The 17678-nt window shown below is 49.3% G+C and overlaps 1 protein-coding gene and 1 long non-coding RNA gene across 3 annotated transcripts; one reads left to right on the top strand and one right to left on the bottom strand.

Moving 5' to 3' along the window:
* On the top strand, positions 1–13929 carry ANO9 (anoctamin 9). 2 transcript variants are annotated; one of them, XM_090140232.1, is made up of 25 exons: positions 1–89; positions 217–342; positions 3967–4032; positions 4263–4379; positions 4596–4732; positions 4985–5034; positions 5593–5651; positions 5853–5935; positions 7295–7429; positions 7524–7620; positions 7982–8042; positions 8661–8743; positions 9189–9293; positions 9557–9721; positions 9809–9845; positions 10089–10200; positions 10462–10519; positions 10655–10752; positions 10951–11117; positions 11605–11757; positions 12072–12219; positions 12340–12459; positions 12613–12706; positions 12822–12934; positions 13368–13929. In XM_090140232.1, exons 2-25 carry the CDS (start codon positions 337–339, stop codon positions 13393–13395), a joined length of 2292 nt encoding a protein of 763 aa, XP_089996358.1. In that variant the 5' UTR covers positions 1–89; positions 217–336; the 3' UTR covers positions 13396–13929. The 2 variants fall into 2 exon arrangements, with proteins under 2 accessions (XP_089996358.1, XP_089996356.1); XM_090140230.1 differs by having other exon boundaries at positions 33–342.
* Positions 12061–17678, bottom strand: LOC149917700 (uncharacterized). Its single transcript, XR_016466635.1, has 3 exons — positions 17010–17678; positions 15766–15921; positions 12061–12189 (listed from the first exon to the last, which is right to left on the bottom strand). It is a non-coding gene; the product is annotated as an uncharacterized LOC149917700 (long non-coding RNA).

The following is a 17678-nucleotide window of genomic DNA, read 5'->3' as shown; positions in this document are numbered from 1 at the left end:
TTGGCAAGAGGAGCTTCGAAGGCCATCAACACAGGATTCCCTGCCTACGCTGCTGGGCGGTACTGGGCTTGCCACTCCTTTGAACAAGGGTGAAGGGCAACTTCCTCACCTCCTCCTCCTTGCTATCTGCCCACTGCTAGGCAGAGGCAGCTCCCTCCCAAGGCTGGAGGGAGGCCCACACGGAAGTCAAAGCCAACGCTCCATTCACAACCTCAGGCAGAGTAACAACACTGCAACGAAACCCTGAAACTCTGGGAGCCTCTCAGCTTGTCCTCAGCTCAACAGACTGATCAGGGAAAAAGGAGAGCAGGAGGAAGAGAAACATTCTAATTCACCATGCAGGTAAGAAACAAAAACTGGTAAGCTGTTTTCAACAGGTTGTTTTCAGTACATTGGAGCCACCTGTATTTTGGAAATTTGGTGTATTATATGCTCTGAGCTCTACTACTCAAATGCTTTCAGCCCTAGGGTACTCAAAATGTACCACAGAGCTTCAGTTTCTCTTTCCAGCAAACGCTTTCATTCTCACCGTGAAGGTATGATAGGGAAAGCAATGCGTTGTGCTCAGTCTGCAGTATCCAATAGCACCTGCAGCCTTGAAACGAGGACAGTGGGGTCAGGGCAGTGGGGCTTTGTATGTCTGTGCCACAGTTCAGAGTTGCCAGTGGGCAGATCAAAGAAGGGTGGTTTGGTTTCAGGAAAACTTTCATAGAATCACAGAATCATAGAATGGCTTGAGTTGGAAGGGACATCAAAGATCATCTTGTTCCAATCCCCCTGCTCCTATAACTTGAAAGAAAAGGCACAGTTTTTGTTATCCAGAAAGCCAGACAAACTCTATGACTGGGACAGCTAGTAATAGCACAGGCATGCTATCTGCCTGTTCAATTAAAGATTGTCACATTTCTTAGGAAAACATGAGGCAAGATGGAAGCGCTCTAGGGCAAAGGAGGAGGGCACAGGAAGCACTGGTAAAAATACTCCCCAAGATAAGACAGCAGTTTGGTCATTGCTACGTGTGTGCTAGAAACTACCCAACCTCTAACAGTCTGTGGTGGGGAAGGAAAACAGGGGTGCTGGATCCCACTCAGATCCTTTACTGGCACCATGACCACACTCCCAACTGAAGGGCACCCCTAAAGGATCAAGCAGTTCTTGCACAGAGCATCTGGATACAAGGGGACTAGGACCCACTGATATAGCTGGAGAGAAACTTTGGGCACACAAACCCTCCTTGATATTAAAACACCGCTCATTGTGCAGCATGCTTCTCACACATTGGCACAGTATGCCTCCAACCCTGCTCCAAACACTGAGCAGGAAAAAGGCTAAATGGGCATTGTCCTCTTTGATAGGAAGGATTAGAGTCCATGGTTTATACTACCACTTCAGAGACTTGACTGCACATGGGGCTGCCTCGTGCTGCCAGAGCAAAGCAGCCATCATCAAGTAGTGTTACCAGTCCCTTGGGTAAAAAAAAAAAAAACATAAATGTGAGAGTCCCAGTGGTCCTATGTCCCTGCCTTCTACAGCTGTCCCTTCGCACAAGCTCCATATGGGGGCTGGGCTCCTGCAGAACAGCCAAGGCTTAAAGCAGCTTTTGTCTCATGCTCAGCCCCATACACAGGGATGTCAGCAGTCTGCATCAATTAAATCTGCTGAAATGCCTCTCTTCTGTCATCACAGGTTTGCAAACCACCCTCTGCAGGTAAATATGACTACTGTTGGTTCCCACTCTGAAGGTGGGCACTGGGAATTGCCTGCACTGATCTGCAAATAATTTCCAAATTCTTCTGCTCTTCCCATTTTTCAGTCCTATGCAGAGACACTAAAGGTGCTTGCAGAGGACGGACCAGGTGGTAAATCTCATTGCTATGAGAACACAGAGACATGCCTGCTGAGCTGCTGCAGACCCTGCTCCCACAACATCCTCACTGCCTAGAGCCATATGCAGGTGACCTGTGAAGAAACCCCACTGATTCATAGCATTTGTCAGGGAAATAAAAAAAGCAATGGGTCCCTCTTGGGATTAAAACCAGTACTTGTTATTTTGGGAGTATGTAGTAGCAGGGGCAGGATCTGGCAGCATCAGGTTCAAGAGACCAGCCTCATTACAGCATTAGAGCTGATAGAGGAAGGATGCTGCAATGAAGCTCTGCAGGTCCAGCTCCAATGCTGAGTACAGGCAGAACAGATATTGGGGTTAGTACCAGCAGACCAGCCATATAGAGGTGTATCGAAGAGCACCATTAAACCTGCCAGAAAAGGGTTTCTTCCTCTGCATTGCAGAAATCAGTGATGAAGTTGGCAGATGTTACAGGCTGACAGATGTTACAGTTTGTGCAGAATGACACTGAGAATCATTAAGGTTGGAAAAGTCCTCTAGGATCATAAAGTCAAACTGTCAAACCAGCCAGGCAGGAAGAAGACAAGGCAAGCTGCAATGATATGCTGTCAGGCTACATCTGTGCCAGCAACAGAGCAACAGCAGCTGGGGCAGAGCCTTTTGGGACTCCTGTGCACAAAGGGGCCTCTGGGACAGGGATAGGCAGAGCTGCTGTGCTATGCGTAATGATCTTAAGTTATGCCAGGAGAGGTTCAAATTGGATATTAGGAACTATTTCTACTCAGAGAGAGGAGTAGTGCATTGGCACAGGCTGCCCAGGGAGGTAATGGAATCACCATCCGCGGAGGTGTTCAAGAAACATAGAGATGTGGTACTTAGGGACATGATTAGCAGACATGGTACAGATGGGTCAGCAGTTGGACTCAGTAACTTCAGAGGCCTTTTCCAACCATAATGATTCTGTGATTTTACTCTGTGATCTAGGTGCTTACCCAACTGGGAAGACCAACCTGTACCCAAACCCACTTCTCCCACTCAAAAACATGCTTATCTTCTCAAGTCTTCTTACTTTGTCTCAGTCTCCCCACTGCTTTTCTGCTTTGAGTGAAGACAGGGCCCCAGCTCCATGTGAGAAAAGATTTCACAGAGTATTTCAGCCCTTTCCTCATCCCAGTCTCACCTGCTCCCATGGCCTCAATCCTCAGTGAAAGCTTGAGATCCAGGCTTTACATCACAATTTGGTTGCACCACCACCTCTCCACTCCTGAGATTACAGCTGGATGAACTTGTCTGGGCACTGTTAGTAGAGGATACAAAGTCACAAAAGCATTTGGTGACAATGCAGGCTGATGATATCCCCCATCCCCTGTCAGCTCCTTCTGTACTGCAACGCCATGCCTCTGGGAACAGCAGAATAACTGTCTGTGGGGCCACACTGTGAGTCACACCAAAGAGCTGCAAAACAATTCAAAAAAATCAGAGCACATCTTTTTTATCATTGCACTTACTGGGATATGAAGCCCAGCACGCTTTTGCCAATCCACTGAAGACTCGTTGGATTAATCCCCTGTTGCCTAAGCAGCAACTGTGGCTGTGGGAAGAGGGTGAGATCACATCAGGGAAGCTAGGAAGAGAGGATAGGGACAAAGTGGTTTCAAAGTTGATGTGCCCCAGTTTTGGGCACCCACCACCAGGACCAGGCCACCCAAGGGTACTCCTACAGCATTCTTCTATGGAAGAGCACCCTGAGCTGGGAAATCATCCTTGGCAGAGAGCAGCTGCTGCCACAGCATCACCTTGCTTTCCTCCAACCTCAGAACTGCACCACTTGGATGCATAATTATGCTGGAAGTGGAGACCAGGGGAAAGGTTTCCAACATGCCTGCTCTTACTCTCCTCCCCTGGCATCCCCTCGTGGCACCTGGGAGAGGAAAACTGGGCCAGGTAGACCTTGATTTTGGGTTATAATGCAGTTTTACTTACATGGGCTCTGTCTCTTTTGATGTACTGCAAGTATCACAGTATCATCCAGATGTTCATAGAGAGAGGTTTGCTCTGTGTCCTGGTATAGAATCTCCCAAGGAGCTCACTGAACTCTTTGCTGCTTTTCTCTTTCACAGGAGGAAATTCTGTTGACTCCCTGGAGAAGTTTTCCTTTTGAAGACTCAGACCCATCTGCCCTCACGGTAAGCTTTGCTCTGTTTGTACTCAGAGGGAGTTCAGAGCTCAGAAATTTGGATTTTGGTTGGGGAGTGGGTGTTAGGTCAGCAGCTGCTTCAGCTTTCCCATCCTCACACTCACTCTCAGTCCCCAGAACTCCTCTACACAGGCATGATGAAGCCTTTGAGAGGCTGAAACTGAGAGAGAGCTCTCTGCTTATCAACACCATTAATTCCCTGGTATTTTCTATGGACAGGATGAAGAGAAGTGGGATTTCGTCCTTGTGAGTGACATCCATGAAATGGGTGGTGAGAAAGAGGTCAAGAGGAAGAAGTTCCTGGATGAGCTGAGCAAGAAGGGATTCACCATCAAGGTAAGAGGCAGCAGTTACGTGGTAACCTAGGATCATAGCCTAGTTTGGGCTGCTGAGAGAACTCCCACACTTATCACTGCATCAGTACTGGAAAACACATGGTACACTCAGTGAGGGAAAATCCCAGCTCCAGGACTCAGGCAGCTCCTGGCTTTTGTAGCTCTGCCTCTTTCTCTGACCACATTGTTCTGCTAGCCTTTCTCTTCTACCCACTAGAAAATTGAGGACAAGAAACTATTTTATGGGGTCCGTGCCCCAAAACACTTCTTCCGGAAATACCAGTGGCTCTTGAGGAACCCCGACAGCAGGCTGCAAGACCTCAATGCCCAGCAGGACATACCAGTGACCACCAGGTGGGTGCTGAGATGGACTACTGGCTTCTAGACCTTGCAGTCCCTTACCTCCACACCAGTACCCATTTTCTATCTCAGTTCACAGTTGTGCCAGGCACAGACAGAAAGCCAACTGCCACTGTTGGTGCAAGGTGGCCAGTTCCCCGTTTCTTCCCCACTTCCTTCTCTGGATTTTCTTGCCCAGCTCTACAGGGCCACAACACTAGGCTGTATCCCCAGAGCTGCCTTTAACCCTAGTTTCTCCTTGCTCAGGATACGGATCGTGAACTTCATCTTGCATAACACAGTGACACCCGACCTCGGTAAGGGAGTGGGGCCAGTAGGCCCATATATCCATCCCCTTTATCTCCAAGGTAATGCACAGTCTGTACTGGTAGCACAGCTCCTGCTCTGTGTTAGGCATCCCACACCTGAGAGTGGGGATGTGACAAAGAGGAAAGAGCCAGGATGCAGCTCTGGAAGGTGAATTTGCTTTTTCATCCCACAGCTGGGAAATTTGGACTGCCGGAATCACTGCCCCTCTCACCAAGTCTACTGCCACTCTTCTGTGTCTCCAAAAATGTTTATCCTTCACCAGCATTCTGGGATCAGCAGGGGAGGTAGAAAGGGTGCTGGCTCTACTGCTGTCTCTAGGGACCTGCCTACCTGGCTCACTCCCAGCCCCAGTGCAGCCTGCAGCAGCCTGGCTGAGCAGCACAATGACAGGGATTAGTGCTGATCCCTTCTGAATAGCTCAGTCTCTCCCAGGCATTTCTTTCTGCCTCCCCAAAAGCTTTGGGGTGATTTTGCCTGTCAGAAAGCATATGAGAGAGAGAGAAATGCTTTGTCTCACTAATCTTCCCCGTTCCTCCTGCTACCAGAGAAGCTGCGTGACTTGATGAAGAAGAATGTCTTTGAGGCAGCATTTCCACTGCATGAGGTGAGGCCAAGCACACGGGTGCCTGGGAGGAAAAGCCATGAGAAGCAGAGGAGCCAGATCAAGTGGAAGAGAACTCTGGGTGACTGGGGCTGTATTGAGATGCACCTGGATAAGGGTTCCCAATGGCAGCTTCGCAGCAGGGCTGGGGATTAAGGCTGCCTTAATATTCCTGTGTGTTTTACTGACTTCTCTGTTCTCCAGAAAGAAGAGGTAAGGGAATTCCTGAAGGAGAAATGGGCCCGCTGGAGAGATATATTTTGCCAGCAGCCAATTGAGAAGATCAGGTAACCGGCAGAAGAGTTACAGCAGATCCATCTAGCTAAGCGACCCCACCCGAAACCCTTCCCAAGATCCTGTGTTGTCATTTTTTTCATTTTTTATTTTCAATCATTAGTTTGTACCTCACCCTTTTCACATATATTGGGCCTCTTCTGCAGCTTGCAAAGTTCTTAGCCTAAAGGGTATCTCATGGCACCGCATTTCATCTGCTAATTTTGCAGAATGAAACAACCCCCGCATCTGCATGGTTTTTAATTAGCCTCTTTCATTTTCAACCACCAGCTCCCACGTTCAAAAGGAAGGCTAGATGAGAACAGAGCACCAGTGAACATGTTCAGCCTGAGGCTGAGCTTGGGACATTAAAGGCAACAAGGGGCCTATATAAGCACATTAAAACTCAGAAGAGCACAGCTCTTTTAAGGAGGGAGAAAAACTAACTTTCCATGGCCAGGAGAAGGAAGGCAGAAATAATACACTGCTTCAAGAGATTTTCAGTGGGCTCTGTTAGGAAGATAAAATGTTTCTTACAGTTGAAAAATCTAGCAGGAACCCTAGGGAGCCTTGATGCCTCCACGGTACTCAGTGTGAGACAGAACACCATTTCTAAGCTTGACATGAACTGTTGCTATCACAGAAAGATTAAGGGGCCAAGTAAAAATTATTTTCTTACATAGGATGGGGAGCACAGCACCACTTCTGACTGCAGGTGGGAAGTTAATTCCTTGGAATGTAGGAGGGACAGTGGGTCCATCACTGTCATTTCTTACCCACACCTCCAACCCTTCCCCACACTTGAAGAACTGAAATAATGCTGTCGGAAGAATGAAATGAGAGTACTAAAGGGAAATAGATGAACCCAGGAGGGGAAATTGATCTAATTTCAGAACCATTGCACCTTGCAGCCCTCTTATCTTTTTGAAGCCTTTTTGATTTTTAGACAGTGATTGCAACTTGGTCTCTCAACCACTCCCACCGCTTTTACCTGGCATATGATGAATCTGATCACATTTACCCTTGAGTCAGACCCTCAAGTCATCTCTGCCCCCATGAGAGCCTTGCATTGCTATCCATCCTCTCTCACCTCTCAGCTTGAGCAGCTCTTTGCTATGCAGCCCCACAGCAATGTCCCCAGTGTTCTTTACTGCATCCTCACTCATGCAAGGAAACCCAGTATCTCCCTTTGCATGTGCTGCCGCTGAAATCCAAGTGAAACAGCTGTCAATGTATGGTTCTTCCAGCTTGTTTGGACTGCCTCTCCTGATCCCAGTGCAACCCCTAGACATGCAGGCAGCTCTGCCCCTCCTGGAGGTGGTATCTCTTTTGGGGGTGAAATATCCCCAAAGCAAGTCTCACTTTTCTTCCAGATGCTATTTTGGTGAAAAGGTGGCCCTCTACTTCGCCTGGCTTGGCTGGTACACATACTTGTTGGGATTTGCTGCGGTGGTTGGACTGGTGGTCTTTGTGGCTGGGATTACTGTTTTCAATTCCAGCCAGGTGAGGTAAGGAAGTGGAGAATGCCATGCCTTGCCATGTTCATGAGACTTTGCTATGCATGCTACTTGCTGTTGCTTCCCTCCACTCCTTTCTCTCTAGCAAGGAGATCTGTGAAGCCAATGACACCATCATGTGCCCACTCTGTGACCAGAAGTGCCCATTCTGGCTGCTCGCTGACACCTGCACGTATGCCAGGGTAGGTATCCCTCTTCCCAAGACAGGCTCAAGATGAAGGATGGGGAAACACTCCCAGCTTGTGCTGTGCCTACACCACCAGAAAGGAAAGCCATCCTTGCACGTTGGCTATAGCATGCTAGAGACCTCCACTAGCCTCCATAAAAAGGAAGAGGTATAGTCAGATCACGGTCTCCATAACCACCAAGGAGAAAGCATTTACCACTGTCTGACAAGCTCAATTTTCATTCCCCTTCCTGTGTTTTGCCTCCCTGCACCATCTTTACTTCTTTCTGGGGAGATCAGGGTGACATGAGGATGACCAAATGCTGCAGCCTCTACAGCCTGCTGTCCCTATCATGTTCTTCCCTGATCTTCTCCAGGTCACTCACATGATTGACAACGAAGGGACAGTTGTGTTTGCCATGTTCATGGCAATTTGGGGTAGGTGTCAATGTCTCATTGCCAAGTACACAGAGCCTGCCATGGCTTATGGGAAGAGCATCTGGAAGGAAATGGGACCAACACAGCTTCATCATTCCGGGGTTTTTTAGTCCTTAGCTCCTCTACTTTCAGGGCCAGTAGCTCCCCCTCCAGACAGCACAAGGGATAAAAATCACCCCAGCAATTTTCTGCTTTTTAAATACTCCTTTCTTGAGAGCTTTTATCCTTCACCCACTACAACCTCCTCCAGAGCATCCAACAGCCTCTCCTCTGCCTCTCCTGAGCTAGATGTCTCAACAATGAGGTCTCAGATCTGAGCCAGCTGCAGACATAAAGTTGCCTATCACTATGGGTTGATATACACAGGAACAAGCTTAGGAAGGCCGATCCAGACTAAAAGAAGAGGCAGCTGTAAATGGATTTGCAAAGGTGTAGCATGCTGGGGTGCATGTGAATCGTGGTTGCAGAGACACAGAGGCGGCTGCTTGTATTTCATCAGCAAAGAGCAGCCTGGGCTGATTTGCCATTCAGTTAGATGGTTTCATGACAGTCCAGCCTGCTCTAAGGGATGGAGGGATGAATTCTTATAATCTAGAGCCTTCTCTTCTCCTTCTGCAGCCACTGTGTTCCTGGAGTTGTGGAAGAGGCAGAGAGCTCAAGTGGTCACCAACTGGGAGCTGTATGGGTGGGATGAAGATGAGGTGAGAATGCCATCTTTCCCGTTTAGTGCTTTCCTCTTCAGGTAATTTATAGCTGCGCCTACAGAAATGACTTAGTAGAGAGACCCGTCTATGGATACAGACATCTAATGGAAGCTCTTAAACAAGGGATAAAGCCAATATCTGGAGCCTTTGCCCCAGGGGAGACAGAACCCTCCAGAGATCTGATCAAATTCTAGGCACTTCTCTGCATTGCTAGTCTCCTGTTCACCTGCACGAGGCCCTAAACTCAATCAGGACTGGTCATGCTGTCAGATATTCAGCCCTGTTCCTCTGGCTCTGATCATTCCATACTGCCATTTACACAGCCACCCTTGGGCTTTCCAGTATCTGGGCATGGCTCTATTGAAACCTTCCTTTCGTGCATGTATATAGAGAGAGAGAGAAAAAGAGAGAGAGAGAGAGATACTTTTTTATTCTTCTTCAGGAGGAGCTGGCTATGGAGCTGATCAACAATTTGCAGCATGAACCTCGGCGGTATCGGCACTCTTACTTGCGCAGCACCATTGTGCTCCTCTTGGTTCTGCTCATGGTAAGTGCCAGGAGGAACTTAAGGTAGGAAGAGGCAAATCCTTGACATTGTCCTTTCTCCTTATGGGACAAGAAGTAGACAAGTAGAGGTGGAGATGTCTGCATTATGAACATCTAATCCATTGCTGAAGAGCACTGGCTTGCACCTGAGACCACATGCAGATGAGCTCTGGTGAAGAGAGCCAGTTTCTCAAGCACTCATTCAGGATGGAGCACACGTCCTCCCCTCCTTGCTTCTCACCTCTCCACTGCCTTCCTCCACAGATTGTTGTACTGATTGGCATCGCCCATGCACTTGTCATTTATCGGGTGATCGCCACGGCCCTCTTCACCCAGAGTGACTCCGAGTTCTTCCGTGAGCAGGCTAACCTGGTGGCAGTGATGACAGGGGCTGTGCTGCACTACATCACCATTGTCGTCATGACCAAGGTGCAGACTGCAGCATGAGGTGGGCATTGGGTCTTGTTGTTTTCCATCATCAATTCTCCCTTCTTATTTTACACCTCTTTCCTGCAGATCAACAGACGCGTGGCCCTCTTTCTCTGTGACCTGGGTAAGGGAAACTGGGGGTTGGCCCCACTCACACCCCACAGCACCAACCTGCCCAGTGGTACCTCCACCAAAGAAAAGGACTGTAGGGCACCTCCTCCTTGGTCCCCAAATGCAGCTAGTCTTGTGGCTTCTTTCATTCCTCTACAACCACAAAGCATCTACCAGGCAGTTCTTGCCATGGGATCCATGGGGAGTGAGATAAGGTTCCACCTCTGTATGATCAACACCCTGCTCCTGTCTCCAGAGAAACCACGGACCTTCTCCCAGCGTGAGAACAACTTTACCATCAAGATCTTCCTCTTCCAGTTTTTGACGAACTTTTCTTCGCTCATCTACATTGCTTTTTTTCTGGGGAGGTGAGTGATGGTAGGGATCCAGGGGGACCCCAGCCCATCTACTTTCCTTCCTAGAGCATCTGGCAGAAGTGAGAGGGGAGTAAACCATTTGGGACCTCAGCAGGGCCATGGCTTTTCCCCAAGGAATAGTGGATGGGAGAAGACGTTTGACTAGGCTAATGCCTGGAGAAGGGTGCCCTCCATCCCTCAGCTGGCTGTTCATCCAGAGAGGAGTCACAGGTAAGGCTCAACAGATATCACTCTTCTTGCTTCCCTACTCAGGATCAATGGCCATCCAGGAAACTATGTGCGCATTGCTGGCAAGTGGAGGCTGGAGGAGGTGAGAGACTTGCCACAAAATCCTCTGACCCCATACCACAACTACCTTGCCTTTCCCCATTGCCCAGCAAGGCACAACCAAATCCCAGCTTGGCCAAACAGTTCCTCAGAACCTTCTCCTCTCATCCTTTTGCAGTGCCACCCCAGCGGCTGCATCACTGACCTTTTCATCCAGATGGCCATCATCATGATGCTCAAGCAAACTATCAGTAATGTGGTGGAATACTTTGTCCCGTAAGCATTCTTCTAGCCTTTGGAGTGCTTGCTGGTGTTCCTGAATATGCAGGACAGCTTCCCAGTTCTTACTGAGAGTAACCTTGACCTTCAGGCCAAGATTTCCTCCCTTTCCCCATCTCAGGTCACCAGGACTGCCCCTGCCACTCCCACCATCACTCTGCAGGCAGCAGTACAAATTTCTCCCTCCCATTGCAGCTGGCTAGCTCACAAAATACGAAAGAGGCAGAAGCGCCCCAAGAAGAAACACCTGGTGTTGGGGGAGGAGGAGGAGGTTGAGGACCCCTGCAAAAAGCAGTGGCTCAGCAACTATCAACTCAACGAGGTCAACATCTTCAGCTTGTTTGATGAATTCTTGGAGATGGGTACGTAAGGGTGGAGAGGATGAGCAAGGCAGGATGCTGTGTGCAGTGCCATGTGTCCTCCTTGTATGGGAATAGCATGATGCAAGGGAGAGAGCTGAGACTCAGCTCCATGCCCAGTCCCACTAAGGAGATCATTCCCAAAGCAAGAAAGAGTAGGCAATGTTGGCTTTGGAACCTTGCCTGGGATCTTCCCCTCCCCACCTAAGAGTGTCAAGGAGACGGCTGTTACCCCAGGCTGGTCCTTCTGCTTGGCTAGCTCAACCACTATGCCCCAAGGATCCCCCTCTCTGATAGCCCTGGAAGAGGTGGGTGTCTCCTGTGGGGGTATGAGGTACCCTGGACAGGTTTATCTCCCCTTTCAATCCTGAAAATTCCCTCTAACAAAAGCCACAAAGCAGGACAAACCCAGACAGCATGGGTTTGTCCCTGAGAGATGTCCCCTCCATGTTGGCTCCACACCAGCACCTAGCATTTCTCCCCTCTGCAGTGATCCAGTACAGCTTCACGACCATTTTTGTTGCTGCCTTTCCCCTGGCCCCATTGCTGGCATTCTTCAACAACCTCTTTGAGATTCGCCTGGATGCCATCAAGATGATGCGGCTGCGCCGGCGCATGGTGCCCAGGAAGGCCAATGACATTGGTGAGATGGGGCCCATGAGAACTGCTGCTTGTGCAAACAGTGCTGGTTTTAAGTCCCTTCCAATCTGAAGGGGTCTTGAGCATTCCTTTGCTGGGATGCACTCTTGACTTTGGAGATAGCAAAGCACAGGGAGAGCTGTGGATCGGGGGAGGAGAAGCAACTTCAGACTTTTCAGACAATGACGGGCACTTTGGAGCTCTCCTTCCTTGACCCAGTCTTCTGTCTGTGCCACCCTATTCTTGAGCTGGGGCTGTATTTGTAACCCTTTTAGCAAGCTGTCAAGGAAGCATCACCAACCTTCCCCTCTCCTGCAGGAATTTGGCTGCAGGTCCTGGAAGCCATCGGCATCCTGGCTGTCATCGGGAATGGATTGGTGATTGCCATCACATCTGACTTCATCCCTGTGCAGGTCTACAAGTATACATACAGCCCCTGCATGAAAGAAAACAGCACTGCTGTTGAGTAAGTGTGGCTGGTCAGTTGTTCCAACCCTCCCATAAACTCCCTCAGCGTGACCACAAAGCAGGAGCTTCACCTCACCACTGGGCTGATGTGCATTGATGTGCTCTTTTCCCCTTGCAGCTGCTTGACTGGCTACATCAACCACAGCCTCTCTGTCTTCCATATCAAGCATTTTGAGCCAGACACGAGTCTGGCTGTAGAGATCTTAGATTTGGTCAAGAATGGGACGACAATGTGCAGGTACCAGCAATCTGTGCTTGGTAGCATCCCTGCCAGCCCCTCACCATGGCATCGAGCCCTGTGTGTAAAGACACCAGAGCTCTTCTGAGACGCCAGTGGAGGGAGTAATGCCTGGTAAAGAGAGGGACTGGCACTGAGAAGGCTCTGCTACAGGTACCGGGATTACAGAAATGATGTGGACTACAGCTACACTGTCCAGTTCTGGCATGTCTTTGCAGCCCGGCTTGCCTTCCTCATCCTCTTTGAGGTGAGTACTAGGGCAGCTAGCCAGGAAGGAGGCTGGGGCCACTGGGGCGATGGTGGCATGTTAAGTAGCCCTGGGAACTCCTCACTGCCATGGTGACTCTGTTTGTGTCCTGCAGCATGTGGCTCTGTGTGTCAAACTGATTGCAGCCTGGTATGTCCCTGATGTGCCCCTGTCAGTTAAGAATCATCTTCTGGATGAAAAGCACAACAACCTTCGGAAAGAACTGAGGTGGGTAATACCCCCAAAGATGCTAAGGACCATGCAGGACTGAGTGCAGGATTAGTCCACACCAGAGCCCCACAATGGGGCCAATACCCACCACCACGCCAGTGATGGTGGTGACACTGGGCTCTGAGCAGATCCTCCATCTCCCTTTGAGATATAGCTCCTACTCCAGTTTTGAGTCCAGCCACTGCTACCTGGGGATTGTGGCACTACATGTTCATTTTAAGATGGACTGCATTACACGTAGATGAGGCCCACCTCCTCCAGGCCTTTAGCATCACTAACCAGTCCAAGTGCCTGGCTTTTAGATGTCTCAAGGCCAGTGAGTTATATTTGGCAAAAGGTCCTATTCCCACTCTGAATATTGTTCCCACAGCCCCAATTCTTCCCAGTTCAAATAGTCCAAGCCCTTATGCCCCTTTCCTTTCTCCCCCAGCATGATGGAGTACTCCACTGAAGTGTAGCCTCCTCTCATGGAAGAAAGTGAAACATGGACTTGAGTCCCTCTCCCCAGCCTGCCAGCACAGCCAGAGAGGCATTCACGTGCTCTGGCTGTCACCAACCATAGACTTGAACAGGGGAGCAGTGAGGTGACAGCAGCTTCACAGGGCCAGGATGCTTATAACTAATACAGCCACAAAGAGGAAGAAAGTGGCAGCAGAGGTGGGAATAGCGTCTTCCCAGCAAACTCAGCAGCTGAGGAAGGGCTATGACACAATGGAGCCAGGCTCCTCTACAGTCCTCAGCACCATGCAGAGAGCTCAGCATGTTTGGCAGCATCCAGCCGTCACTGGGCGAGCATGACACTGGCCTGCAGGAGATGACCTGGCTTCAATATCAGTCATTGCCTTCCTGTGTAGCATCATGGGAAAAAGTGGCTACCTCATTCCAGGTTTCGTCTCCAGATCTTCCTTGCACTTTGGCCCCCTCTTCCTCTGCTTTCAGTGACCTCCCTGCTCTCACACTGTCCTTCCTCTTTCATGACAGCCAGCACAATCTGCCTTGCAGCACAACCACAGCATAGCTGTCAGATGGTTCCAAACCATCCTTTTCCCAATCTTCAGTAAATTGCACTTGTTATTCTGATTGTCTTTTGCACAGGGCCCTATCATGCCCCCGCATCTGCTTTAACTCAAATATATACCCAACTCAACTACAAGAAAAATGGTCAATAAACACAGTGACTGTACAAACTCAAGCAGACCTCAGCCACCAGAAGTCATTGTATTCACACTGCTATCTTTCCTGCTTCCCCTTTCCTATTCACAGCACCTACAGATCATTCACTCCCACTTCTTTTTTCTTCACATGGATAATGAAAAAAAGGCTGGAGCTTAAGCATTTGTGCTTAGCACACTGAGGTGGAGTGAGAGGTGCTGGCTAGTGGCAGAATTAAAGGAAATTGACATGGTGTCAAGAACAAGAGCAAGAACATGCTGGGCTGACAGAAGTACATTGAGCTACAGAGAAAATCCCGAGTCACAAGGCTAGAAAGTGTTATCTCTTGTTGCAAAGCACAATCCATTAGCCCTGCCAGCTTGATATTTCATCACTACTTCCCTTACAGCCCTACAACAGTGAACACAAGAGTTTGCCTATGGCAAAGCAGGGGTTACATGCCCCAGCTGGTCTGGTGGCAGAACAGTCACCGGAACTTTTCTAACATTTGTGTGTTCCTGGCTTCATAGGTTTGCAAACTGCCAGGTCTACCTGTAGCTTTACCAAATTGAGACAGTTATTTGCATGAAAGGAACAAAGTCTTTGTTCCCATTACCTGGAAATGACAATGTGCCCTCAAACATGTGACTCTCCATTCAACCCTGAGTGCAGAAACAGCCCTTTGGTACTCCACAGCATTTCCAAATTAGGCTATTTTGGACCTGTGCGTAGCTGGTTTGCAGACCCTTGCTGAGCTGGGTCTGCAAACACTTGAGAAAAACAACTTTTCTCTAACTTTTGTTAATGAGAAAGACAGGAGCACCGATCAGGTCACTACAGCTTCCAGCTTTGTTACCATCCTTGTAAACCCTGGGGCAGATCCACTGGAAAGTTTAAAAGCTGACCTAAGAGTCTTTTTCTTTATGGGAACTGAAATTCTTTAACCAGTTCAGAAGTTTAACCTTGAGCTCCACGCTTTCATCCCCTCCTCTGTCAAATAGCCACAGGTGGCCACTTGTGTTAAATTGTGGGGATATACTGAATAGAATGTGGGAGCTAGGGAGGTGTCACTGTGCAAGTGTGTGAGCACGTGTAATAGACACGCAGCCATAATACAAACTCGGAATGATGCAGACGAGCGAAGATGAGCGGCATAGCTCAGGATCAACTATTTCATTAGGGCTGATCTGTCATGTTCTGTAATTAAAAGTCAGGTTAGCCTGAACCCCTGCTGCATACAGAGCAATATTCCTGCACAGAAATGTACACGGTAATGCTTCTTCTGTAATAACACCTGTTCTTAGCACTGCATGTCACAAGAGGCCACACTGCTTGTGGCTCGCTTGAAGTCAGAACAGCCCCACACCTGCAGAGTCCCTGCCCCTGATTCAACAGCAAGAAGTTACCACCTGCTGTGTTTCCTGGGAAAAGAAGCAGAGTGACAGTGATTAAACATCTGTTCCTAGGTGGCACCTCACCCTGTAGCAGTGTTCTCCTTTCTGGCACTTGGAAATGAACCTGGTTTCACTAATAGCCTTGGAACACAGCCGCCTGGCAGCTCTAAGTAGCTCAAACTTAATTAGCTTCAAGCTGTTAAATGCATCAAGAACCGGCTATTAGTGAGTTCATGTTGATACAGCCATTTCCACCCTCCTGCCCAAGCAGTGCACACTCACCTCAGCAGCAGGATGCAAGACAGGGTCACAGGCTCCAGCATAGCACAAAGTGGCAGTCTCAGATTGAAAGAATTTCGATGGGGGCTCTGGATGCAGCTCTGCAGCTCCTTCCCATAGTCCCCAAGGTCCACTGCAGACAGGGCTGGCTGTGCCCCACTGTCAAGGCCAGCAGAGACAGCAGGTGACACTCTGGGGGTGATATGCCTCTGAGCCCATGCCCAGGACTGCAGAGGAAGGCACCAACGTGAACGCAAAAGGAAACTGCACTCCCAAAGCCACGAAGCATCAAGCAGGGAAGCAGAACAAGCTGCACAATGCCCTCAGCCGTCTGGCTTGTTTTGTCCCTTTACCACTGTGATCAAGATCATCTCCACTCCTTCCCACTTTCCACTTGCCCACAGAAATAGCTCTGATGGACAGGAAAGGTTTAGTCAGCCCCTGGTTTCCTGCCCTTGCCATTTGTTCCTTGGAATCCTTTATCATCCTAAAGAGCCAACTGGTTTACACTGGGGTTTGCAGTCCAGACGTTAAAGTGAGCACAGTAGTGTGCATGAAGCTGGTGAAGGGTCAGGAGAACACAAATTATAGGAAAGGCCACCTGCTAAGGGGAGCCCCGCCATCTTTTTCCCATGCAGGACCGGCCAGCAGCTGTAGGGCTGCAGCTTGACATGCAAACAGCATTGCAGTGGCCCAAGGAGCAGGCGGGTGCACACTGAGCCCTGCAGTCCTGATGTGGGGTTAATTTTTAACATATTGTAAGTGGGAATCTACTTTCAACAACCCTCTGATGGAATGCAGATAGAAGGAGCTGCACTGGAAGTAGAGCACTTCAGGACCTTTGAACAGAAAGCCTTGAATAAACCAAAACTATTTTGTATGTTTTAAAGGAAAACAACAACAACAAAAAAGCTTCATAGAAAAAAAGACAGACAAACAAAAGGTTTGGGGGCCATTATATTGTCTCCCACCTTGTTCTTCCCCACCCTTCCCCACCATCAAAATCCCCAAGGAGCCAGAAACCCCCCATTTTCAGCCCTTTCCACACCACAACACAACACTGTTGTGTTTTATCGCTGCTGTTCATGTAGCTTTATGCCTGGAAAATTCCAGGAGTGTGCAACATTCAGAAATGCTGACCACCCCACCTTCACCATCAGAGGTCTGCTGAAGTGGGGCTTTTCAGGAGGAAATAACCACTTCTGGAAACAGCCACTTTTTCTCTCAGCCCCAAATGGTGTGATTACCTTATTGAAGACTCCAATGCTTTCAGTGCTGTTAGGCACAGCTAGGATGGCAATGCTCTTTCACTGGTCTTTCACCAAATACCACTGCCACCGTGAGCTTAACCAGAACCTAGGCTGTGTGATGGCTTTAATTACCTCTTCACAGGTAATTATCACAGCCATCACTTGCTGCTCACATATCACCTGGCTCCAGCTCCCCAAACAAGCTAGAGGAATGACTCCATGGTACAAGCTTCGTCCTGCCAAGAGACCATGTCCACTCCACACTATTGGAGACCCTCCTTGACCAAGCCCCAGAGCCCTGAGCTTGTGGGTGCTCAGCAAACCATGACCCATATTACACCCCGGGCTCTGCCCACAGCTCTGCAAGGAGCAGACACCCCCAAGCCCCCATGCAGCCTGGGGAGCTGGTACCCATGGGTAAGTGGGTGCAGGTTTTGTCTCACCCCAGTGTCTCTTCCAGCTGCAAGGAGCTGTGCACCCAGCTCCCTGAGGCTGGCGGGTTGGTTGGCTTGCCTTCCCTCTCCATTTTTCTCTCTTTTTTCTTTTTCCCCTCCCACAAAGCCGAAGTTAGGTGGTGTTTTTTTTTCTCTCCCACAGGTTCAGGTGGAGGTGGAGCACGGGGAGGGAGAGAGGGATGGCCAACCCCTTCTGCAGGCCTGGCACCCA

Source organism: Phasianus colchicus, chromosome 5, assembly GCF_987193195.1.
Source record: "Phasianus colchicus chromosome 5, bPhaCol1.hap1.1, whole genome shotgun sequence".
NCBI lineage: Eukaryota > Metazoa > Chordata > Aves > Galliformes > Phasianidae > Phasianus > Phasianus colchicus.
This window is presented reverse-complemented; position numbering and strand designations above follow the sequence as displayed.